Source organism: Melozone crissalis, unplaced genomic scaffold, assembly GCF_028551555.1.
Source record: "Melozone crissalis strain CALT ecotype California unplaced genomic scaffold, PUWL_Pcris_2 ptg000016l_1, whole genome shotgun sequence".
NCBI lineage: Eukaryota > Metazoa > Chordata > Aves > Passeriformes > Passerellidae > Melozone > Melozone crissalis.
In genome coordinates, this window is record NW_026535794.1 from 49,264,038 (window position 1) to 49,290,032 (window position 25,995).

At 38.8% G+C, this 25,995-nt stretch overlaps 1 protein-coding gene across 20 annotated transcripts in view; it reads right to left on the minus strand.

Annotated features, from left to right (window-relative positions):
- ARPP21 (cAMP regulated phosphoprotein 21) overlaps positions 1–25,995 on the minus strand; it is a 142,793-nt gene that overhangs the window by 73,895 nt on the left and 42,903 nt on the right. For 14 of the 20 annotated variants that reach the window (XM_054273294.1, XM_054273296.1, XM_054273298.1 and 11 more), the window contains 6 exons: positions 23,107–23,251; positions 21,824–21,902; positions 20,454–20,513; positions 19,403–19,543; positions 3,473–3,581; positions 1,565–1,666 (listed from right to left, as the gene is read on the minus strand). In XM_054273294.1, coding sequence (XP_054129269.1) covers positions 1,565–1,666; positions 3,473–3,581; positions 19,403–19,543; positions 20,454–20,513; positions 21,824–21,902; positions 23,107–23,251 — 636 coding nt within the window. The remainder of the gene's footprint in view (positions 1–1,564; positions 1,667–3,472; positions 3,582–19,402; positions 19,544–20,453; positions 20,514–21,823; positions 21,903–23,106; positions 23,252–25,995) is intronic. The other 6 variants (XM_054273306.1, XM_054273305.1, XM_054273307.1 and 3 more) reach the window with 2 other exon arrangements.

The following is a 25,995-nucleotide window of genomic DNA, read 5'->3' on the forward strand; positions in this document are numbered from 1 at the left end:
AAAATGCCAACCCAATGAACCACAACAGCCTCCTGCTGTGGGCAATTCAAATGCTCTCCACTTGCCTGTTTTTAGAACGGAAATATCTAAAGGTAAGAGCAGCAATACACTATGGAGCCACTTTCAGCACACTTTTCCAGCCACCTCTTTCCCAAACAGGCACTTCCAGCTGCAGCTTGTGATAGAAATTGGACTATTTTGGAAATAACTTCCCATTTGGTAATTTTTAGCATTTTGCCTCATCTGAATTCTGCATCAAAACCCAAAGATTTTTTTGGTTTTGCACAAGCTCTTTTGTAATGTGTCAAAACCTCCTATATTTCATATAAGAAACTTGTTGCAAAGTGGCTTTTGCAGCTCTTGAACAACTTGGCAATTCCACCATGTGTAGCCTGGGACAGTATTTATATCCAGGCCAACATGCTGAAAGCAAAACAGAAACTGAAGGGCCTCTGCTTTTACTGGAATCATCTCAGCCAGGGAAAAGTGAAGCTAAAAATATTTAGATGTAGCTAGCTATTTACTAAGAAGCAAGTGAGACAACACATACCTTAAAACTATACAGTGTATTCTGCCAAAATAACCCAGCTTGGACATGTGCAATTCCTAGCAGTACTATTAGCCCTGCAACATATGAACAGCTTTAATTTAAAAGGACACTGCCCAATATGATTTTCAAAAATAGTTTTAATTGGATTTATTCCCATATTTCTCCTAAATGGCAGAACTCCCACTGAGATATGAAATAAAGCATTAAAATGCTGACTTTTTTCTTTTTTTTTTTTCTTTTATTACCTCATCATTACAGTATTATAGCAGATTGTGATTTTTTTTTTCAGGAACATCAGATATTGCTCACAGATGTTTCAGATTTAAGTATTTTCCTTAGCAATATACCTTGTCTTGCAAGTTCTGATTTTTTGGTAAGGGCAAGAATTTTAATGTCTTCTTCATTTTATTCCTTTCAGAATATAATCATCAACAGCATGACTGACTCCTTCTGATGGTAGAAGCACAGTTCTTTAATCAGTCATTTCAGAAAAATGATGCAACTCCATGATTACCTCTGCCCTTTTTTTTGCTCTCAGTGTCTTGATGTTACAGCATTGGCCCAAAAAACCAAAACCCATGGGGAGTCTCTGCAGAAGGACACTTATAAAGATTTGATCCACTTTGAAAGAAATATAAAATAACACAGCCATTTGAAATTATTGAGAGTGTCCACTTAAATCACTGCTCTTTGGCTAGCAGAAGGAAAAAGGAAATAAACCTAGGCCAGGTGAACATGAACATTCAAAGAAACAGGACAGGCACTCCCCAGACAACATGCTGGGCCTGATCTCTCCTCTACCCTTCTCCCTGCAACTCTCATCACCTCACCCTGCAGCAGCCAACCTCCACACCTCTAAAGCTCCTCCGAGACCCTCTGAGCCAATCTGCTTTCCCTGTCACCTCCAGCCCCACAGGGCAAGCCCAGCTGCAGTGTTGTTGTAGGAGGGGGGCAAAACTGTCTGACTACCGGCGAAGGTATGGCACTAAAGAGGCAATTAAAATAACTACTCACATCTTGTGCAAATATTCTCTCCCTCACTCTCTGATACTCCTCTTCTCTCTCTTCAATTGATTTACTTCGTCTGTCATCTCTAAATGGAAGAATTCTGTTTTGCTGAGCAGAAAGAAAACCAGGAGGGTTATATAAGTTGAGCTGTTAAAAACTGCCATTAAGTAACTGTCAGCTGAGAATAATGAATGTTCACTTAAACAAATGAAGCACGAAAATGATAGCTGTCGTTCCTGCACAAAGAACCCTGTGAGACTGGCTCTCAAGGATTTCCAGTTAGATACTGCACATGGGTTCATCGAGCAGGTGGCCAAAACAAGGCTTTCTGCACAGCTTTTGTGGACCCACCATCCTAAAATTGGGTGTCCTCACCCCAGGTCTAAGTGCCATTGTTCTCAACTGCTAACATTTCTTGGTTCTCCTACCAGCTGTGAGGAGCAGGAGGGCAGGCAGTGGTGGGCTACCTAAGAAATCAAGGAAGAAAGAGGGTAACTAGGCTGCTGGAGCTGAACTGTAAACCCTAGAAGAAACCCACAAAGTCTGTGTGTGCAAGGAGAAGTCCCAGATATTCGGCACAACAGTTTTAACCATTTTCACACTGTATGGAACCCTCTACTGAAGTCTGGCTGGAAAAGGAAGGGCCATTTTTGCTTCTTGGTAAACCACAGTGTGGGAAATGGCTGTGCCATGGGAAGGAGGAGAGGAGATGAGCCCCAGCAGGAAATGCTTCACTGACAAATGAGTTTCAAGGACTGGTCCTTCTCCCCCTGCATCCCAGCACCAGGTGGGATAAGGTCAGGCTGTTTTCCTTTGAGTGATCCCCACAGTCACCACACCCTGAAATTGCCTGGGGTTTGTTTTCAAAGCCAGCTTGTATGCAGCACAACTGGAAAGGCTGCCATGTACAACTAAAAGTCAAGGAAAAAAGGGTGAAAAAAGGAAGGAAAAAAAAATGGTGCTTTACTGAAAACATGAAGGGAAGTGGCAACAAGAGAATCACTGGTTGGTTCCTCCGCAAACGTAGCCCTAGCAAAGAAACATATGCTGTCCTCTTACCTGTGAGAATTTTCTCATAAAATCAAATCACATCAGAACCATTTCAGATAGATTTTTTTTTGTTGTTGTTAATCTATTACACATACACAGCTTGCACTGGATTGAAACAGCACAACACCCGCTTTTAAAGGCAGCACAAACACACACATTTCCCTGGCACTCCCCTACTCATCAAGCTCACCTAAGTTAAGGTAGTGTTATGGCACAGGCAACACAGGGGGGAACGTCTGCCACAGTACATGCACAAGCAAGTAAATTACAAAGACAGTAAAAGGTGGTGAGGGCACAGGAGGAGGAAGGGAAGTAAAAGACTGACCTAATTTATTTTTGGTCAAAATGTAATTTAGGATGGTTTAAAAAAAAAAAAAAAATCAACCTGGCCTCACCATCACATCTTTGGGGCTTTTTTTTTTTTTTTACACTTTTTTTTCCCTCTCTCCTTTTTGGGCTACATCAGTTCATCACTGGTCCACACTGAAATCCAACTCTGAACGGGTACAACGGAAGAAGGAAGCTACAGGGAGCGTAACAACTGCCATAGTTAGGCCAGACATTGAGGAATGCGACTGACACAGCCTCCCACGCAGCCCAGAGCCCCTGGCATTCCCCCCCCACCGTGGGCATGCAGCAAGCCCTGCGCCAAGCAAACCACCCATGCAGACCCACACAGTGCCACGGCTGAAGCGGCCACGCTGGGGCTCGGAGCCACCCACGGTGGTTCGTGTGCCAGAGGAGGCGGGGAGGGGCAGCAGGGCAGGGGAGGAGGAGAGCAACAACAAAAGAACAACAATAACATCAGTCAGCCCACCTTCAAAAACAGAACAAATTTCAGCAACTCTCGAACCGAGAACCAACCTGATTGTCTTCTTTATCAATACTAGAGTTATCTCGCTTCAAGATAAATCGCTTCTGGGATTCTTCACCTTTTTCATCTTTTAAATGTTCAGAAAACCTTTGCTCTGGTCTGCCAGCAAAGTAAAACATAGCAATAAAAAAATCTTTCTTTTGGTTTTGCTTTGATCTTTATTTCTCAGTGCTCTTTGTTTTCACAGAGGCATTCAGTGCAAAAGCAGTTAACATTTGTAAGATGCTGCCTATAGCTGTCTGAGGCTGCTGTATCGCTGCTAACTGTTATTGCTATAAATAGCTTTTGTTGTTGTTGTGTAGCAAGGAATGGGAATCCAAAGTCTCAGTCACTGAAATATTTAGACTCTCCTCACTGTGACTGAAGGACAGGGAAAACAAATTACCATACTGTATGTTAATTTGCTTCCTTCAGTAGCTGGGATCTCTGGCAACACTGCCGCTTAGTAAGGTCTATCCATCTTGAAAAGCAAGGAAAAAACTGGTAGGAATCTTAAAAAACACAAAATCAAAACCAAGAGTTTCCTCATTCCTGGTAAGCAAAACCAGTAAAGGGAGTGACTGATGATATTTTGCTTAAACAAAATTTTATCTCATCACCACTAAGTGGGAAGAATACTCCAGAACAATCATAGAGCATCAATTAGTTCACCGATTTAAACTCATTTAGTTATTTATTTACAAAGTCAAACATCAGAGTTTTGGCTCAATGTTTTCAGGTTTATAAGATATTATGATGCCATTCCATGTTCTCACCCTGTGCAAAAAGCAGTATCTGATATCACCCCATCTTGTGCAAAAAGAGAACTTTAAGAAGCAACTTTTGTGGTCACAGGGAATGCTTCGTAGCTCCTCCAGCCTGCACCATTCCCAGAGTGGTGTTTAAGCCTGTTTCAAGCCTGCAGTGTTTAAATCTGCAGAGTCTTAAGCCCAACCCCATCAAGAGGGTCACCAATGGTCTCAAGAACTGAGCTCACATTCCTATGTTGCCATCACCTGAGTGGCTATAACTGCACAAACTGTGTTTTAAAAGCAGCAATACACCATGAGATTTGTCAGGGAACACAAGCCTTGTGCTCAATGCTGAAAGAGCTGCCAACTGCAGTGGTGGAAGGGGATGCTCATGTCTAGATATCCACACAAACAAGACATGAAGCTTCTGCTGACATCAACACAAGCAATGGTGAAGAAATCAAAAGGCAGAATTTAAAGTAGTAAGTGCTTTTGCAAATAAGAGTCCTCTACAACCTTTAAAAAAACCTCTCATCTTCATCTTATTTCAAAACAGAAAATTAAACCAGAAGCATAAATCAGCAACCATTTTGCTGTTACAGTGTTATGGATTTCAAATCAAAATACAGCACACATTCACGCCATAATTGCAGTCCATAACAATTCATTGTCAGATATACAGGAAACAGTTGTAATAAAATGTAAGAAATTCAATAGTAAGGCACACCAGCTATCCTGCCTCTCTTTCTTTATGAATTTTGAGCACTTCCACATCTGCCCACAATTTGCCGTTTTTGTGACAAAGCAACAAAACACGCAAAGCAACAAATCCCAATTTCCACAGATTTTGACAAATCAAGAAACCTCTGACCACCATCCATAGCTATAGGGCCCAAGTCACTAGATCCTCTGGTTGCCCTACTAGCCTTATTTAGGAAAAGCCCAGAGGACCATGGCTCTCTGCATAGTAGTTTCATAATCTAATGAGTCATTCATTATGTTTCCTCATAAACAGAAAGGCTACAATGCCCCATTAGTGGATTGCTAGGTGGGTTGTTCTCCCTTTGCTCCCATTAATAAGCACTATGCCTGTGCAGCCAGAAATGAAGATTCCTTCACTCATATATTTTGCTTTCACAGGACTATCTGAGAATCGTTATTTTTTTGTTTTTACATCCTGAAGCACAAACAAAATTTCTGCAGTTGTACCATCAGTATAAAATTTAGAGCTGTAAACTATCAACTGAATATCTAATAAACCATTTGCAAAGAATAAGAAATTAATTAGATTTTAAAATTCAGGGGAAAAGTCATTAGAAAAAAAATCAGAAAAAAAAAGCTTGAAAAGATTTTGAAAAAAATGTCTCCTCCAATTACTAACATATTTAAGCGATAACATTCTTTTCATATTTCATAGCACTATTTGAAATTTTAAATCCCATTTTCACGTCATTTACTGTTTATAAAATGTTTCTGTTTCTCATAAGAGAAAAATATATGATCAAACCACAAGTCAAAATTAATGATTCAGCAGGTGCCTGTTAATAAAATTAATCTGCAAGTCTAGTAGGTGATGAATCTCCAGTCATGAAAAGAAATTTGCATGAGCAGAGAGACTCTGGAACTGTGCAGAACACTCTGGAGCACCAGGGTACCTTCTGCACCATGAGAACGTCCACCCCTCTCAGCCACTTCTGAAGCTCTGCACCACTGCTGCCAGCAAGGTCACAAAGAGCATGACCTGCTCAGTGTAGCATTCACATTCTCTGCAAAAATCTCTTCACCCAGGATTTTCCTCCTGGGAAGCTGAGAAGGCTCAGAGAAAAGGAAAACGATTCTTATCTCATTTGCTTCTCCTCTGTTTGCTGATGCGGAATGTGTTTGGAGATTGTTTACCCACACAGGTGATTGTTTCATTGGATTCTGGTGTGACTTGTTTTGGCTCTTTAGCCAATCAGGGCCAAGCTGTGTCGAGACTCTGGACAGAGTAATGAGTTTTCATTATTATCTTTTTAGCATTTAGGAAGTATCCTTTCTGTATTCTTTAGTTTAGTATAGTATTCTTTAATATATAATATAATATTATAAAGTAATAAATTGGGCTTCTGAGGACATGGAGTCAGATTCATCATTCCTGCCTTTGTCGGGCATTCCCAGCAAATACAACAGCACAGTTCATAGGGATGCAAAGCCTGAGGGAAGACTGTCATGTGAGATCTAGAATATCCCCCCCTAGCAAGTGTCTTCAGGCCTCCCTCAAACACCAAAAATCATCAGCAGAAAGAAATGTAGACTATTTTAAAGAAGATATTCACACATGTGGCTGTTTTTCTCTTTAATACTGGCTACTGCATTTTCTTTTTCAACATCTATTGTACAAATAAATTATTAGTAGGATACAGATGGCAAACAATGTTTAAAACCAGTAAGTGAAACCAAATGTTCTGAATCACTTGGGTGGAGAACAGGTTGACTGAAATGGTTTTGGTCTGTTCCATGGATGGAAGCCAGTGTAAATTCCACATTCCCAGCTATAAGGTTCCCTGTAACAGCATAATGCATTTGCTGTAAGGAACCAAAGACATTGTGGTTATTCTGGGGAAATCTGTTACATTAGTTTATGAATTTGCAGGGGAATCAACTGCTTAAAAACAAGGAAAATAATGCACAATTTTGTGTAAGATGTAGTGTAGTGTCATACAGTATATAATTACAATAATACAGCAGATGAAGCGAATTAATGTGAGTCTTAAATTAATAACAATCATATTTACTCTTCTGAGCTTTTTTTGCTGATACTGCCACTAGTAGTCAGCACAATTTATCAGATTGTGTTCATGCATTTAAGGGAGTGAATTTATCAAGATTATTTTTAGCATGGCATGAACTAAGTTCTTGCTGTCATCAAAGCAAGGTTTACAATTATTATTATTACTACAAACCCATAAAAAATCAGGAACTTCTTCACTATTACCACACTGGATACCTAAATATTGTCATCAAGTCCTAAAAAAAAAAAACAAACCAATGTGTAATTTTAAAAATGGGGCCTGCACAGCCTTTTTGAAGAGACATTGAGAACTTCAGAAGGCATCATCACTAACTCAACTACTCATCACTGTTTAGGGATCTTAAAAAAAAAATTCAAAGTCACGTAACAAAACAACCTACAATACCTGTACTATACAGGTGGGCTGGCCATGGATAACAGTACATCCATCTACTTGGTAAGAGCCATGTGCAGGACAAAAGATAGTAAATATTTACCTACAAGCAGTGCTTTCTACCTGTAAGACAGGATTTCATTTAGCCCTTTCAGTACTTAATTTACCCCCCATGGAATTCATGTACCACTTGAGAATCTCAAAGCCTACTAGTACTCCAGAAAAAGAAGTTTAAGGAAGAAGTACCTTTTAAATCAATGGGATTTTTGTAATTTGAGGACTCTACTGAGAAAGCCAAAAAGTATGACCCAGTTATACCTTAAAGGCTCAGAAACCAACATAAAGGGAGAGGGAAAGCACACAGGCTAAAAATATGTAAAGTCTGGTGTGTTTTTTCCTTTGTTTTGCTTTTCTTTAATATAACCTTTTGATCATTCAAATTTTTATTACTTGACGATATGGGTGGAAGCAAAACATCTGTGCCCTGAAAATGCAACTTCACAAGACCACAACTACATATGAACTCATTTCATATCTCCTAACAGTTGTCAGGTAGCTTAGTCACCTTTCTGGCAATGTGGTTCTGAACAAAATGCAGAACTATTTCTTCCTTCCCTGTAAAGCTTTTGATCAGGCACTACAAATGTTTAACAGAGACTGGACCTGAGAGTAACTTAGTGAATCCTCAGAGAGCTGCACAGTCCCCTTGTCACTCCCAGATCTGGCAGAAAGCACAGGCCCTTTGAGCAGCCAAGACAGCCTCTCCTCCCCATCCTGCCCAGAAAGGTAGCACCATGACATTCAGGTAGGTGCCACCAGCACATCTCCAGGTAGCCAGCTTCAGTAGGTGTCCTGCAGCACCCAAACATTTCACTATTAAAAGCTTCCCAAAACTCTCTGAACATCTGTAAACTTCTGCAAAATCTGCTCCCACCACCTTAGACTGTTTCCTAATCTCTATTTTTTTTCCCCCACAGTAAAAAGAGATTACTTTTTGTCAAGTGATCAGTTTAACCCAAGGCCAGACACAATATGTAATAGGCATCATTAACCCTACTACCCAGTGTTTTTCCCTGGCTCAGGAGCACTTGTACACACTTGTGTGCAATATCAGGTCCAGACCTGGGGGGAGTAGGCAGGTAGAATCTCATGGCAGTACTGTGTCCCCCTTTCTTGTGACTGTGCTCCTTCCCAGGCAGCCAAATCTTGATCATGCCAAATCTTTCAGCCTCACTTTTGTGTTGGCAGAATACTGTAATGGCCATTTCAAGATAAGTTTCTTATTTCTGTGCTTGGAATTGTTTCATTGTGAGGGTGACCAAACACTGTCACAGGCTGCCCAGACAGGGGGTGGAGTCTCCATTCTAGGCATGGTCCCGGACATCGTCACGGGCAACTGGTCCAGGCAGTGCTGCTTGACCAGGAATTGGACAAGAGGACCTCCAGAATCCTTCCATCCTTAACCATGCTGTCATTTTGTGAAACACTTAATCAGTTATACAGTAAAAAAGTCCATAGCAGAGCAAACCTCCATCAGTACCTTTTGGATGGTTTTTGTGTCTGTTCTTTCTTTTATAAGTTGGCCGTTTTCCTTTCTGATGTTATAGTTCCTTAAAAGCTGTGGGCAGTCCTTACTTAAGCAGGGCCCCAAAGGTCCTTTTCTGGACTCATTCCTTACAATTAAATTTGTATTTTGGAAATGGTAAAGCTGGAGTAAGCAGCAAAGTATTTATGTGTTTCAGGAAGGAAAATAAAAGAAGATTTTGATGGCTTTAGATGATTTTTTTACTCTTCTATCATTATGGTGATTTTAATGTGAGCTACTTCCATTCACTTCAGTAGAAGAGTTCCTCTCAATTTATCTCTGGATGACAGAAAACAGAGTTCATCCCTCAAGCATATTTTTCACACGGACTCTTTAAGGAGAATTCCTCATTACATGCTCATTTAATGCTTTTGATTCTGAGTCAGCCCTTGTAAGTGGTAATGAAAAAACCCCAAGCTCTAACTACCTTAACCAGGTATTCACTATTTAATCAAATTGCAGATTTTAATAACATATTGCAGAATGGTAATAGCTATTATGATACACAGACTAAGGAAGTAGCAGGGCATTTCCTTGAGTCTGCCAAGCAAACTAATGTAGTTTCATAGACCTCTATTTGCACAGGAGATAAGAAATGAAATACTAGGGGGAAAAAAAAGCCTGCACTCATTTAAAATAATTTAATTAGCTCTGAAATAACTGTCTAAGAGTCAGGAAGCACAGACTCCACACCAAAAGGACAAATGGAAAGAGACAAGCAAGAGCTTTGAATGTTACAATTCTGAAGGCTTAGTCACTGCATCAGCACAGCTCACAAACAGTCTGGTATTGTCAGGGCTGACTTCTATACAGCACATAAATCTTTATTATGAGGCATATGTTTCTGACAGCCCCACAGCACACAGGCTGTTGCAAGATGCCTTTCAAAAGAAGCAGCAGCCTCACCATGTGTGGAAAAGATGTGTTTGCCATTACAGTGCCTGATGCAGTTAAAAAATCTAGCAAGCACTTAGTGTATGTCATCTGCAAAAGCCTCACAGGTAATAGCCAGGCAGCTGTCTGAAAGAACTCCACACAGGAATGCAAGTTCAAAAGGGGAGATCACTGAGATGGGCAGGAGCCCAAAAAAATTGAACTTTGTATTTGCAATGCAATGTTAATTTAATGCATATTACATGGGGCAGGAGGTTAATATTCCTCTCCTGAATGAATGGCAACAAAAACCAAAAAATAGGGGAATGGGGCTAGGAATGGGGAAAACACCACCTGGGGTACTCTCAGAATCACCATCTGGCAAACAAAATGCAAAACTGACCAAAAGGATCTTACAGAAGGATGCCATGAGGAAAGCCACAGAGCAGCAAGAGCTGGAGAGAGTCACTGCTGCAGACAGGATTCAAAGAAGTTATGAAGATTTGGGGAACTCTTATGCAGGTGCTCTGATGGTTCAACAGTGTTTTCCTGTTATTTACACTTGTCTTTAATTAAATGGATTGCTCAGTCCAACATCACACTGGCCTCTATTTTGAAGGCATGCTGTGACACAGTATGGTGACCTTCCCTGCTGTGCTAGTTTGTGAATATCTACTATATCTGCCTGCTGTGTGTTTTTTTGGTTTTAGGCTGAAGGCTCTCCTAGGGTTCTGCACTACCACCGTAGTAAAACTATGCAAGCATTACTGTCTCTTTGCTTTGCACCCTGAGGGGCAAAACCTTATTCTATCTGCAGTACAAATGCCTGTTTTGATCATGGAGGCACAGGAACATAATCTGAGAGTTAGAGAATTCACAGACCATGGAAGCAAATATAATCACTGTCAAAAGGTTCATCACCCAACTTAGTGAAAAAGGCAGAATTCCAGCCCATCAGTTTAAATTAGTGGATTAAATTCTATCAGAACAACATTTTTCAAGAACGAGGGCCTGAAATTGCACCCTTCAAATACGTTTCATGTGTTTAGGGTCTGATGGATGCTAAAACATGGTTTCAAAAAGCTAGAATGGGAATTTAAATATAGATAATTGTTAAAGTACAGTGCAGTTATATTATCACAACTTAATACTTAAAACCACTCAAGATGGCATTGCAAGCATTTGAAGGTAAATGCCTCATTAACAGATTGCTGCTTTTATCATATGAGTCACTAAGAACTTCTGTTATGATGGTAAAAGCACATAAAAAGCTATAAAAGAAAAATCAATCCTGTACAAGATGGTTCTTCAAGGTGCTGCCTTCTCTGTGGAAAGAAGGGGGGAATCTACAAAATCCAAATGCTGTACTTTCCCAGAATAAGACCATATATTCTTTATAATTTTTTCAGAACAGCAGCTGGCCTCTAAACATGTTCAGCAATTATTAAACAGGGATGTAGAAAATCACAAGTTATTTTCACAAGCATTTTTCCCCTCTAATTGGGGTTGCTAATAAGTCTGGAAGGACTGAAAAAAAGAGGCAGGAATGCTTCATGGAAGCATTTTTCCTTCAGTGACTATGAGGTTTTATGATGTCACCTTTGCCCATCCATCAAGATGCAGCAGAAATCTTTTTCATGCCAAATTATGCTGGGTGTGGACCAAGCAGGGGACCAGATCCTGAGGGATTTCAAAGATACAGTACTTAAAATCCCCAATCTAATGTTGAGGTATCACTGCACAGTTCATGACCCTCACAAGCTTTCCTAAAACTTATTCCCAGAAAATCATCCTGTTTTAAGATATGGATGCAAAAACAGTACTTGGCTCCCTGAGCATCTGCTGGAGTGCAAACTTCAATATTTTGCCCAGTATCCTTGGGCCAGAACACAGGCTTTGAACACAGGGGAGAAAGCCTGCAGGCCAAGGGAACATGCAAATACCAGCTCTTCTGATAGACAGGGCAGAAGTACAACGTCCTCTCTCAGGCAGAGACCATTTTAGGAGCTTCAAAATGCTCTGCTGTCCTCCTGTGATCAAACTAAGATTATTTCTTTACTGAGGGACGGGCTTCTGCTGCTTTCTCCCTTGTTGGATTTAATTCTTGATATTCAGGGTGTCTATTGAGACTGAACATCTTGCACAGTGCCAATTTATTTCCAGCTAATAGAGGCTCAAAAAGTGGTAGCACAGTTTATTATGGAATTCATTAATATCTGATTTTAAGGATGTGGCATATTCTGTAAGTGGCTGAAAATTACAGTGTTGCATAACTGCTGTGATCTATTTAAAATTACACTTTTCTATTTCAGAAGTTCAAAAATTAACACGTAAGAGAGAGACAAAAAGGAAGCAAAAATCAAGATTTGAAGACTGCTGAAGATTTGAAGATGGTTCACCAAAAACCAGCAGGCTAACAAAGAAACTATCAGTCCTCTGGAAATGCCTCACAAATGCACATTAATACCATAACAAATTCTTGTTCTGACTTCTGCTTCATGCCACGAACATTTTTGCCAACTCTAGCAGGAAGACTCATGGATCAGAAGGCATACTCTGAACAATCACTGGCCTGAAGAAGAGGGCCTGTTTCTAATAAACTGTCAGAGACAGCCTCACAAGGCTATCCTGGAAACAGCAAGCTGAAACAATGGACAAAGACTTCTCTAAACTCGTAATACTTTTTACATTTCTATGAGTCCTATTTCCTGTGTTAAAAAAAATGTTGCAGTCTACAGAATATTGCAACAGGCAATTAAATAACCAATCTAAACCACCTCTAAAATTTACTTGCTCAAATTTCAACACCTTATTTCTGAAATGCTCAGACATAAAACCATTACTTCACCTACTATGGATGCACTGTTACCTCTGAGGAAAGCACAGGGGTCATCTCAGATTTCCAGATCTCTCCCCGGTGATATGAAAGTATAAGTGACCAAACAGCATCTTGATTAATGAGCACTTTCTTACTACAGCGTGAAGGAGCATAAGGATTAATTACTCATGCAAGAATGAGCTTCCTTCAACCAAATTACCTACTTGCTATTCCATAGCACTCCCTTCCTGGGCAACCTTCCATCTACCCACACAAAGCAGGTGACAGTAACCTTCTAGGTTTAATAAAACTTACACTATTAAGTAGAGTGGATTAAAAAGGTTAAAAAGAAAAAAAAATAGAATAAAATATACCACAGATATCTTCTGATTAACACTTGACCAGTGTTTCATCACAGCATAGAACAGCTGTAAAAAGCACATGTCCACCTTCATTATAAACAATTTAGTTTTAATAAATTACATTAGATGAAAATTTAATATGGAGGCTATTAGAACTGGTTCATTAACCCTAACATCTCATTTACAGAATAACTAAATTCTTATGGGTCCAGTATACAGTTTACACTGAAGAAAGAATGAAGGCAGTTTTTAAGGGTCAAATTCAACTCAACTTCAAGTGTTCTACGTATCTATGTTTTTTTCATCTGTATCTTTCATGCAAAAGAGAAATATGACTCAAATGACAGAATGCTTGCTGAAAATAAAAGGCTGAAAATAAAAGGCTAATTCAACTATCATTAACAAAATAAACATTTTTTTCTAATCATATTAATAATTGCATCTCTGAATGCAGTAAACTGATTATTTTTGTATTAAAAAACCCTCAAATCTATGAAAACCAATGTGATCTGTTACTTAAATGCTACACATGTTACAGTGTAGCTGCATAATGAAGTTTTTATTATACATTATTCTTTTATTGATGCTCTCACTGAATTATTAGTCACATTACATATTAGTTCATCTTAATCCAAAATGTGTCAGCCAATTACAGTGTTATTCCTCAGCTACAGTTTCTTTGTTTTAGTTGCATACATCTACTGTGCACCCTTTTATTTCTCTACACATTTGTAGCAGAGAACATCGTAATACTGACTGAGCAACAGAAATTGTAAACCAGAGGGGACATCTGGATATCTCCAGTTTCTGTTTATTTCTTAATAGTCAAGGAGTAACCGTTCTGCAGCAAAGATGGAAAAGAGGTAAGTACAACAGGAAAACAAGGTCCTCTGACTCCATAGCCCCTTTAAGAAAAAAAAAAAATGCAATGCCAGACTCCAATGAAAATAATGAAACCAGAAATAAGGGTGTTCATGTATGTTTTCATGCATCATGTGGCTCATAAAAGCAATTCTGCTCTCATGAGATCATTCCTCTCAGTACATATATGATAATTAAGAATAGCATAAGGTGCTTAAATGCAAATGGGATTTAAGCAAACCATTTGCAAGATAACTCTTCTGGTTTACAATAGGGAGGGTAACAAAACTGTTCTTCAAATGCTCTGGCAAACATCAAACTGCTTTGACTGAGACTTCACAAAAAAGGTATTCGCTTTCAGGTATACATTTGTCACTACTCCCATATTGCTAAAATATCCCATCCAAACAATAGCTTAGAAAGAAATTAAAGTAATTTACACTGAATACCTTACTCAGTCAAGGGGAAAGACATAGTTTTCTGCATGCTCCAAAGGCTTTAACACTTGGTATCTCAAGGAAGTCTTCCTGGCACTTCAGCCTCGGGTAAAAGAAATTCTAGAATCAATTCTGCATTGAAATTGCCATGTTCAGTGAATGCCATTTTACTGACATGCCTGTAGGATCCTGTACAAAAGTTCAGACTCTGAAGACAGTGAAATTGTTACAGTGCACCTCTAATAATATAGATGTTATCTACAGCAAAATCATTCAGTGAATACACAATACAAACCAAACAAGAACTTTTCTTTTTTGCTTTTGATTCAAACCCCTCTTACACAGAGGAGGCAGAATAATGTAGATTGTATGCCAAACTACAAAAGCCTTGCAGGTTATTCAAAGTACAACTTGAACATTGTGTGTCCTTTTGCTGATATAGTTCATTTCTAGATTATAAGGAACCCCTGTAATGCACAAAACAGCTTAATATTGCTTCAAGTTTTTGAAGCATCTCAAAGGCAACAAAACACAGCCCAACTAAGCCAGCATAATATTAACAGAGTAGGAAAAAACCCATGCATCACAAGGATTATAACTCACAATACTCCTGAAAAACAAAATAGTCAGAACTGAGGATGTGAGCATCAGTATGAAGTTCACAATAGCTATAAACACCCTCAGAATATATGAAAATGTCTAAACACAGCATTACATATCATAAGCATCCCACCTTCTCGATTCTGATGGGCCCTGCCACTCACATGTCTATAAAACAAGTACATGAATGCATGTGTGGGCTGTGGTACAGACATGCTTGTCACATGGCTGATGATCTCAACCAAATGAAAACCCTTTCAATTTACCAAGCACACCAAACATGTTTCCCCTACATTTCTCCACCTAACTACAGATAATCAAATCAATGAATCTGATTGAACTAATACAGTTCACAATATGAATGGGTCTGCAAAAAACCATGAAGTACTTCCAGTTGTTTGATAGGAATTACGAGGAGTATGCAGAACAGAAGGTGGCACGTACACATTTTTTGCCCCCAAAAAGGGATGCCCTAACATATTGCCTCAATTCCAAACTTCTCTTTATATCAAATTTCACTTTCTTAAGTTCCCCATACATTTCTGTGTATCTTTAGATAGATGACAGGCAGACACAGATGACAGACAAATATACATTAGAATGGTGACACAAGAGCAGTTCCATACTGAGCAAGGCAGACTTCCCATTTTAAGTAGTATTTGAGTTCTTTGACTATGGAAACAGTATAACAACAAAATCCTCCTTGATTTTCTAATCAATTTTTCTCATATATACTGCTGAGAATAAGATTTCAAAAATTGGTTGATTTAGTTAGGCAGGACTTTGTAAGCACTTCATATGAAAGGAAAATTGGTTTTGAAAATCCACTATTCTCTAATGAAAGCTAGAATACAGAGACTTAACTTTATTAAGGTCAATAAACACATAGGTGGTTGAGGTCCTCATTGTCTTTTAAAATTTCATTTCTTAAAAAAAAAGCACTGAAAACAGCAGGCTTCATTCACATCCAATAAAATTAAAGAAAAAAAAAGGCATCTTAGATTCTTAGAGTAAGCTCTTCATTATAAATACTCTTCAGCCTGAAAAATTGTCATTATTGTCTGACTGCATTTTTAAGAGAGACTTCACCGAGAGTTCATGAAAGCTGCAGGATTGCACTCCCAGAGATTCAGATCCTAATGAATTTTTACCATCTTTTTTTCCCCCTCTTTTTAAAGCAGCACGGATGAACAGGAGAAGTCGCAGCCCTCCCTCCAGCTATGACTTCTTCAATAAACACTTTCTCATATTCCAAACCTCTGTAAAGTAGGCACTTTACAGGCATAGGTACATAAAAGTGGATCCACATTGCCCTAGGACAGCCAATTGATGAAAGCCAGGAAATGCCCTGATCTGCTTCATTCATATGCTCATCCCCTGACTGACACACACTACTCCTTTCCAAGGCACCCATAAGGAACACCGATACCAGAGTTTTCCAACCAGCTCTTTCATCTCAAAACCATTAACTCTTTTGACACTAGCAGCTCCAAGCACCTGCAGGCAGTGAGCATGGGAGGTCTCTGCTGAGCAGGAATATTGCACCTCACTGCCAGGGGCCAGGGAAGAACTCATCACCTGCAACCAGGGAAGAACTCATCACCTGCAAGTGGGAGCAGAGATGTGACATGAACCCTCACTCAGCCAAAGAAATAAACACAAGGTGCTTATTCAAGCCCACAGGGCGACACTGCAGAGTCATATGCTCCTCTGAAACAAGCACACGTACCCAGAAGTCACAGCCAGTGCAGAATTTATGAATTCCTGAGTATGCAAGAATATTCTTCTCTCTCCACAGCAGTAGCTAAAATAGTTTGGTAACAACATGCCATAAAGAGATAATTTATTGCCCAAATGCAAATCTTCAGAGCATCTGTCTGTGGGGCCTCTCCATAAATTCACATGAAGCCATCAAGGCTCAGGCTTACAGCACAACATAACCACGTTGAACAGCGTTTCAGACGCTCTTCAGATTCTCCGGTAGTCTGGATACTGTCCAAGTAGTAATTAATAGAGTCAACACATTCCCAGTATTTGGTGTTGATTTGAAACTGCACAAAACTGTCTCCTCTGAGAGCAGTGAAATGCAGAACATATGAAATCACATTAGACGCTTTCAGATGTGGAACTTACACAATATTTGCTGAGGATAATAAAATCTCATCAGCCCTTATTCATGCCAGATAATAACAAACTATTTTCTGTCAGAGCCAGGGACGTTTTTAAAAAAACATGCCATCTCCTCCAGTTATGAAAAGAAGCAGCCACTTCACAAAAGCTTTATTTTACGGTAATATCAAAATAATGTAAATAACACACTGGAAGAACCACAAGGCAATACAGGCTTCACATAATCCAGTTACCTACCACCAAATTACTGAAGAGGGAAGAAAGCAGCAGCTTGTGGCTTGTGTGGTGCTTGCAAAACAGCTGTACTTACAGCCAACAGAGGGGCAAAACCTTATGTTTATTTCTGGAATATCTAGACAGGAATGGTGTCAGCACCAATCTTCAACAGCCTCACCTCCAGTCTGCAAGAGCACCAGCTGAAAAGGCCATTTGATCTCTTATATCCCTACGAGATCCTGCCTGCTGAGCTTGCAAGAAGGGCAGTTCATACCTAGCAAATGGCCTTGCTTGCTCCCTCCCACCATGCATGAAGCCACAGCTTCACCAGAGCACTCAGATAAAGCGCCGACTGTTGAAGAAGGCTTCAGTGTCCTCTCCAGAAGCACCATGTAAGCATTTCCAACAGTGCTTCCAGTGCTACCCATCTGTGAGATGAAAGCCACACAACAGAGCAAGGCATTTACAGATATTAATGTGTTAGTGTTATTCCATTACCAAGTCAACCAGGAGAAGGCAATGCTGCAAGGAAAGGTCTGTAGCAGTTGGTGCACTACACCATTGACATAGATGTGAAGGGAAAAGGGAGCACTGTAAAAGAGAGAGGAATGCCTAAAGAGCATTCAAATATGATTGATTGTGTTCTGTTTAAGAGGGGACTCATTTTCAGCTCAAAACTGAACACCAGATTGCTGCATATCAAACTTTTTCTTACTCAAAGCCCTTGTAGGGGGCAGGTATTATCAGACCCTGAGGCTAAGCCTTTGCAGCCTGGGTGTTTTATTGAGCTACTGTAATTCTCTTGACTTCTGAAAATCAAACTGTGAGTGCATGCCCTACTCAAACCTTTAAAAACATTAATGCCCAAGTGCTGTTTCACAGATATCCAAGTATCTCAGGGACAGCCCAAGAAAAGGATCTAAAATAAACTGCCCATTATCTTAAATTTCAGATAGAAGACTTTCAGGGCTCAGTGAAATAGCAAATACCAATGTGTATTGATCTTGAAGAATTTGGTAGTGACAGAATCAGAATAAGCTGAGTTGGAAAGGACTCATGTGGATCACTGAATCCAACTCCCAGCCCTGCACAGCACCATTCCCAAGTCCTTCCACCCTTCTACAGGAGAAGCTAACAACATTAGAAAATGCTCTCTGCAACTGGATATAAACAAATCACCTAGCTACTGGATATATAAATAAAACAAATGTTTAGATTTCTCCTACTAATTGAATACAGGAAGTACACAATTTTCAAATGGGGCTTTCCTGTTCCAATACCAGATACCAAAACTTCATTACCCAGCTGTAATTACTTCCTCTTCATTATGTAGCTCATAGGTAGAGAGGGACAGGAAGGCTATGTTTAACACACGTGGCACTTGGCAGGAAAAGTGATGGTGATTAGGCACGGATCCATCACCGCAGCTCATATCGAGTTTTGGTTAGCTTGATACAGTTTTGCCTTACAGAGCTTTAACCAGTCCATGGAGAAGCACAGACTTACATCAGAACAGGTTTAACCTGCCAGGAATTCTGCAATGCATTTGAACCATCAGAAGGAATTTGTATTTCACAGAAACACTGTGGTCAAACAGTGAGATCTGAAGGGAAAATAAAGTGGAATAAACCAAAATGGGAGGAGAAGAAAAGGGAATGAATCACCATTTCCCTCCACCAGGCGGTGGAGGGAAACCAAATCCTAAATAATCAGGCTGGGCAGAAAATGATTCTTGAAGCAGGCAGAGCCAGAACAAGGAAAGAGGCAATCTTCCAAATACATTTGGGCTATTTGGGATGTAGCTGTGTAGTATCAGGTGACTTGCAAAGCAAAGAGCTCACTTCTGTAGTAAAGTGGTGGCACTAAGAAATCAGGAAAAGTGACATTCCAAGATACCTTGCTTTATTGCAAGAAACCAGTTAGGTTGATTTCTCCTCATGTATCTTTATCGCCTTAGATAACCTCACCAGGAGAACCCTGTCCTCCCTTCCCAATCTAGAAAACAATAAACAGCACTCACTGCTGCCACAAAAACAAACAAAAATTTATATGTATATATAAATTACACCACATAGTCATGGTACAAACCAGCTCCTGTCTTGAGAAAGGGAACAAAGAAAAACACAACAGCGCTGTTACTTACATTCTTGTATTGCTGGTCTTGTTGATAATCACAGATTTTCCAGTCTGATCCACATTGTGATCCATTCCAAAGTAAGCTGCCACTCTGTGCACTAGCATCCTCTGATAGGACGACATCTGAGGGAACTTTTTATAGTGATTACTATAAACAAAAGAAATTAATAGCATTGATAATTAAATTTCCCTCTAAGCCATAAATAAATAAAAACAGCAATACATTTGACAATTCAGCGGACAAAAATCTCACTGAAAACTTCTCTGTGATGCATTTACATATAAATGTTTGCTACAGAAAGGCTGAAAGAAAAAAAAAAAAAGGAATTAATTCTAGAATTTCTAATAAGTACATTTCCATGTGCAACCCTAGGACAAACAAAGCTCACGCTTCACGGTGCCTAGTCAGTGTTCTGAGTGCTGGGAGGAACTCATCCCCCAATCCCCCACACACACTCACGCTCCCTGCACAACCAATCCTACAGATTTGCTGAGACACTGGCAACAGCTTTCTGCCTTTCTCCCAAAGGTCAGATGCAGGGCAATTCTGGAAAGATCTAGTTTGGTAAACACCCCTTTTTCCGTCTATTACTGACAAAATGGTTATTTCCTGTCAGCATAATTTTTTCCTCTGCTGCTATTCTGACTCTCTAATTTTAAAGCTGCAGGAATATTTTATTATAAAGACCACATAGTAGCAAGAATCCCTCCACCTAAGCTCAGTTTTATTTTCCAACGCATTAGAATAACACAGCACAAAAGAAAAGCCATGAGATAACATATTTGATTATCCTCCACACTCAACGCTTTAATTACATTTTTGGATCTAAATGAGCAGAGCCAGTGCAATTACAACACAATGAAAAGCAAAAGGTTTTCATTTACATCTACTTTATTTCAAGCAGTTCCACCACGTGGCAGGAAACAGAAGCCTGCTCCTGCAGCGTGCCAGTCACAGCCCCCAGGAGCACTGCGGTCCATACGAGCGTGTCCCTCGCACAACCCACGCTGCGGCACACGCACGGGACTTAACAAACCAAGCGTGGAACGCCACTTACTTGTTGTCACTAATAAAATCAATAATTTCCTGTTCCATTTTCAAGAGGATCATTCTGTCCCTGTCAAAAAGAAATGCAAGGATTTGCACCATCAACTACGAGCAGACATATCGGAGGAAAATATTCATATAACGATGTTAGCAAGGCTATTTTGCACGTGTTGTCAGTCATCTTGATTAAAAATCAAACATGCCTTTTTTTTTTTTTTTTACCCTGGATCATCTGCAAACGACTAAAGCCTGCTTTTCTGCACCTTCACTGACATACAGATTTCACTCGTCTATGAGCTCAGCTATGGTTTGAGAGTGCTTTCAGCCACAACAGGCTGCAATCAATGCATTGCACAGAAAGACTCTCACTGCTATGGATAGCTTTAGTCTTTTTTCAACCTTTTTTGATGGAAAATGAGATTTTCACCTAAGCCAGATCTCTTACAAGAAGAGCTGCTAACAACAGAAATTTTAAACATTTTTCCTGAGACATACTGGAATTCCAGAAGGCATTGATTTGCTGCAAAAAAGCTGGACACATCTAATCTAGTTAGAGAGCACAGTGAAGAACATCACCTTTTAGCTATGGTTCCCAGGAGGCAATGCCACAGTATTTCTCAGGCAAAATGCTCTGGTTTTCACTGGAAGGTCTCAGATGTTCCTTTTCCCTCCCCTCCCTTGTCAAAAATGTTCAAAACGTCCCCAGCATATTTCCACACATTTCTATGCTGGAGAGAGTCCCATCACTCCTTTGTTCTTTTGAACTTTCTCATTTTGCACAGATAAAGCAATTGAAGGGCCTTCCATCATCTGTACAAGGGGTTGTGCAAGCTGTTAGGTACCCAGCTATTCCCAGTTCTCCTGGGAATAATTGCAGAATTACATGGCACCTATTTAACACATCCAGCTGAAATGAACATTGAAAATCACAATGTATAACAATGTTACAGATCTTTCCTTGGATGTTTAGAGGCAAATTTAACAATGAGATGGACTTGTAGCTCCAAATGAAAACTATGGGAATACTGAGAGCAAAATTTGGCACCAAGCACAGGATTTTAATTGTGTGCAGCATTGCTAGAAGAAAGCTACTTTACATTCATATACAAATCTTCAAACGCAATAGTTATAATGTATTATTGCAATCACCATGTAGAGCTGTATAAAAGAAGGTAAGGACAAAGAGCAGATGTTACTGTAAGTGAAATTAAGCAATAGGTGATGACTTTTTATACCATTTTTCTCAGTTAACAGCCTACCTCCTTTACATTTTCCCTCAAAACCATCTCCAAAACAAATAAAACAGTGTACATCTATGAGAAGTCAAAGACTGCCAGCTCCAATTTCAGGAATGTCAGCTCTAATGCATGAAATACCTACCTGGGGTTATTCTTTAATGTGTTAATGAGAAACTCATGCAAATCTATGCCTGTTGAATCTGTATACTCTTGACTGCAATCTGAAAAATAAAAACAAACAACCTCCACTCATTTATTTCATTTCAACAGTTCCAATTAACTATGCTAGAAATCAAAATCTATTTTCCAGAAACAATCTGAAAGAAACAAAAGTAATTTGGAGTTTATCCAAGAAAGATATACATTCTGAAGCACCAGGTGGATATTCACTGTTCCTCTGTACAACTCCAAGGAGAACATGGCATCAATTGCATCAATGACCAGAAATTGCTGGTCATTTAATAACACAGAAAACCTTCAATGCCATTCAAGATCCTGCCAAGTTCTTCCTTTAAACAACTAAAAAAACATTTTAAAATGAGGAAAGAAAAGTTTTATTCATCAGTGTCTCTTTGCGTCACTTAATAAATGCTGTACACTCAGCAAATGCGGAATCATGCCAGTGGGAACTCTATTTGCATTAAAAGCCTGAAATCCAATGACACCTGGGAGTAGGCAGGTAATAGGGATGCGTGACAGTAGCCAGAATTAATTTTTCAGCATTATCTCCTGACTCAAATGTACACACACATCCTCAAGTTGGCGTGAACTGTGAGAACTCCATTGAAGCCAAATGACAATTCACACCGGCTGCAGATCCACACCCAGGTAGGCAAAGATTATTTTTGGGAGATTACAATGCAACTTTATACCATCGATTAATAAAAGGATTTTAAAAAGCAATGCCAAATTTAGCTGAAACGTCTTTCCTGAAGAAGTCTTGGTAGGTGATAATAGAAGATGGCAATGCAGGTTAAATGTCATGTATGAATTTCTGTGCAGCATTTAAAATAAATTCTCCATGAAAGAGAAACAAAAACGAAGAGGATTACCCTCTACTGCCTACACTGCACAAGTTACATGCCAATATATTATCATTAATCTAGATAGAAGAGTACTAATGCACTATATATGCACTATATACACTTGTTATGCAATCACAGACATATTTATATACTTATGTGTTCATACCAACACAGTTAAGCATTCAAAAGATCGATTTTACATTAGAAAATAAATAAAATCTAACCTGATATTTGTTCGAAAAACATTCTTACACATATACACTTTAGGTTCTGAATTTTCTCAGCGTGTGAAAACACTATTACTGTGTACATACACACAAATAAAGAAATACATCCTTGCAAAAATATACAATCTTTTCTCCAATGGTAATTAGGATAATTCAAATATTTTTAAGTTCACCTTTTGATAACATTCTGATCTTGCCTTTTTCACTGTTTTTATCTTTATTTTTATCCTTCTCTTTTTCTTTCTCGGAGTCATCTTTACTAGATTTATCTTCTTCTTGCAAGCTAGGAAAACTTGAAAGCTGCAGTTGGATTGATTCCTGTTGGGGAAAAAAGATAGATAAATTATGGGCAAGATCCGGTATGGGCAAGTTCCCATGGCTTCCAACCTGCAGATATCAGCATTAAACTATGTGTAGCTAGAAAAGTTGGAGCCAGATACATTTCTTTCCTATTTGAAACATGGCACTTTTTAGCCAGGTGAATGATGATATCTTAGAGGCCAAATTTTAGTGGTAAGTAGGCACTACTTCTCTAATATTTTGAATATTATAAAATTTAGGCTACTTCTATTAAGGGGGACTATATTATTCTACACTTCAGTAGCTGTCCCTTACAACTTTTCAGAATAATGAAATACATTTCATATGGCCTTTCTTAATTACATCATTTAATACTACATATGTTCTGTGATGATCAATGGCTAGATATGTGAAAAAGAAAACTTTTTTCGTTCCACTAGAAAGTCTGCAGGTTGATATGAATTGTTTTGCACACATAAGTGCAGTATCAGGTAGATGGAGTTTTTTGGCTCTAATAGTAGAAGAGAACCACCAAATTCCATACTCTATTGTACACAAGAGGGCTTGCTCTCTTGTATAATTATCAGGTAATTCATATTTAAAGACATATGCAGATGTGCCTTTTGCAAAAGGGGGGAAATGTGCCCTGTGATTTTTCAAGGACATTTTAGTAACTGAACTTCTCTAAGGCATCACAAATTCAGTATTTTGGAGACTATGAGTCCCTTTGAAACGTGCTTCAGCTTTAAAAAGTTATTTTTTAAGCAATTTGAGAATTCAAGCTAGTTTGCATTTTCTAATTTCTTTAAAGAACTTGCTTTCCCTGCCCACAACATTACTTTATACTGCTTTTGTTTCAACAAAATCCAAATTGTTTTCTTTTTAAGTTACCATGGCATAATTTACGTATTTCAAGAAATCCTGTTCTGGTTGGACAAAATTGAAGGAAGCATACTTCTGTATTTCATTATTTTTAAGAAAAAAAGCCACCCCAGAAAACTATATGCTTTAAGTAGTGTAAAAAAGCAAATTTGAAGAAAGCTGTCATAAAACTCCCTGGTAAAAGAGTTTTCTTTAATAGAAGAGAATCATGCGTGCTTGATAATTTTTTTGACATCATGTTAATGAAAACCTAATTCATCAATACTTGAGATTTTCAGATTTTCTTGAATGCTAGTGAATTCCCTTCCTTCCCTATTTTTCTAAGAATACTAACATACCAAAAGATCAATAGAAAACTTTAAAGTAAGGGGTGTGCTTTTAAGAAACCATTATGAATTCAAAAGATGTGTCCAGAAATTATTACAAATCTTAGGTTTCTGAATTCTTTAAAGAACTACAAATCAGCCATCACAAGACACGTAAGACAAGATCCTAACAAAACAAGGCATGAGCATAAACATGCCACAGTAAGACAGAAATTGGTAACTTCTCAGTTTAATCATTACTGACTATTTGTGAAATTTGAATGTGGCACAAAAGACTTGAGATGAAAAGCATTGTAAAAGAGCAACAAAGACCTGGACCCAAAATTTAACGTGACCTACCACCCTTCATCCCTACTTCTGTTAGTTATGGCTGACAGTCTTACACAAAATCTGAGCCTACAGAGGCAGAGAGTGGGAATTCCTGATCATTTGAGATAAGGATATATTGAGAAATGTTTTCTCAATTGCTCAGTTGTGCTCAGAGCACTAATGCTGTGCCTGCTTTCTTTCACTTCAAATGGCAGTTTGATTTCTCATTCAAACAAACTTTGGATCAACTATTTCCAAATAACCCCAAAGGATGACTTGATTCCCTGCCCAGAGCAGGGTGACTGTGTTGCTTTTCAACAGGAGAAAAATGTAACTGGCCACATTGTTCCCAGGATATTAATCCTAAACTTCACTATGGTTCTTCAAAATGCACTGATGAAAATGACAGATTTTACAGAAAAGCACATATATGAACATACAGTAAATACTGTTTTACATGTAACATAATACTGATGTATCTGCACTAGAAAAAACACACAAAAGGGCTGTAGAGTCGTGAAAGCAAGCTACTGTGTATTTTCTTAGATTTTTATTGATTTTTCTCAATAATAAAATACAATGTTAATAAATACATTGATACAAGTATAGTGAACAACAAAATAGATTTTCAAATTGCAATAATAATACACTTCTTGGTCTATAGTATAACATTAAAGGCAACATTTCTTTTAAGTAAGGACATAGTGAACCATTGGATAAGCACTCAAGATCAAGTAATACAGGTAAACAAGTTTTTTCCTTATACAGGAAAATGAAGGCAAGTATTCAAATATAAGTACAAACATCAAGTCTGCAGTACAATCCATACTCAGTAGTTCTGGCAAGGTACCGTACATTCTCTGATAATTAATTCCCTGTGGTTTATAAACCATTAAGATAAAATAAAAATTAATTTAAAAAAAATCCAAACCAAAAATAAGCTACTTCTCCTCTAAAGTGAAAGCAAAACAATTTGGTTGGCACAAAACTTCCTGTATCCTTCAGCCAGCCCAGGGAGGAGCCTGCAGGTCCAGCTTTCCATGGCAAAGTTGAGCCACATTCATTAGTAAAAGGTCAGCAAAAGGGCAATTCCTATCAAATTAATGACACCAAGCCAATTCCTTCCTTAGAAAACACGATGGGGTCAATGGAGACATTTCATCTCTCATAAATATTTTAAGATGGTCAAAGAAATCCTTGCTGAGGCTGGTGAGTCAGGTAAGACCAAAGGCTGTGTGAAACAGG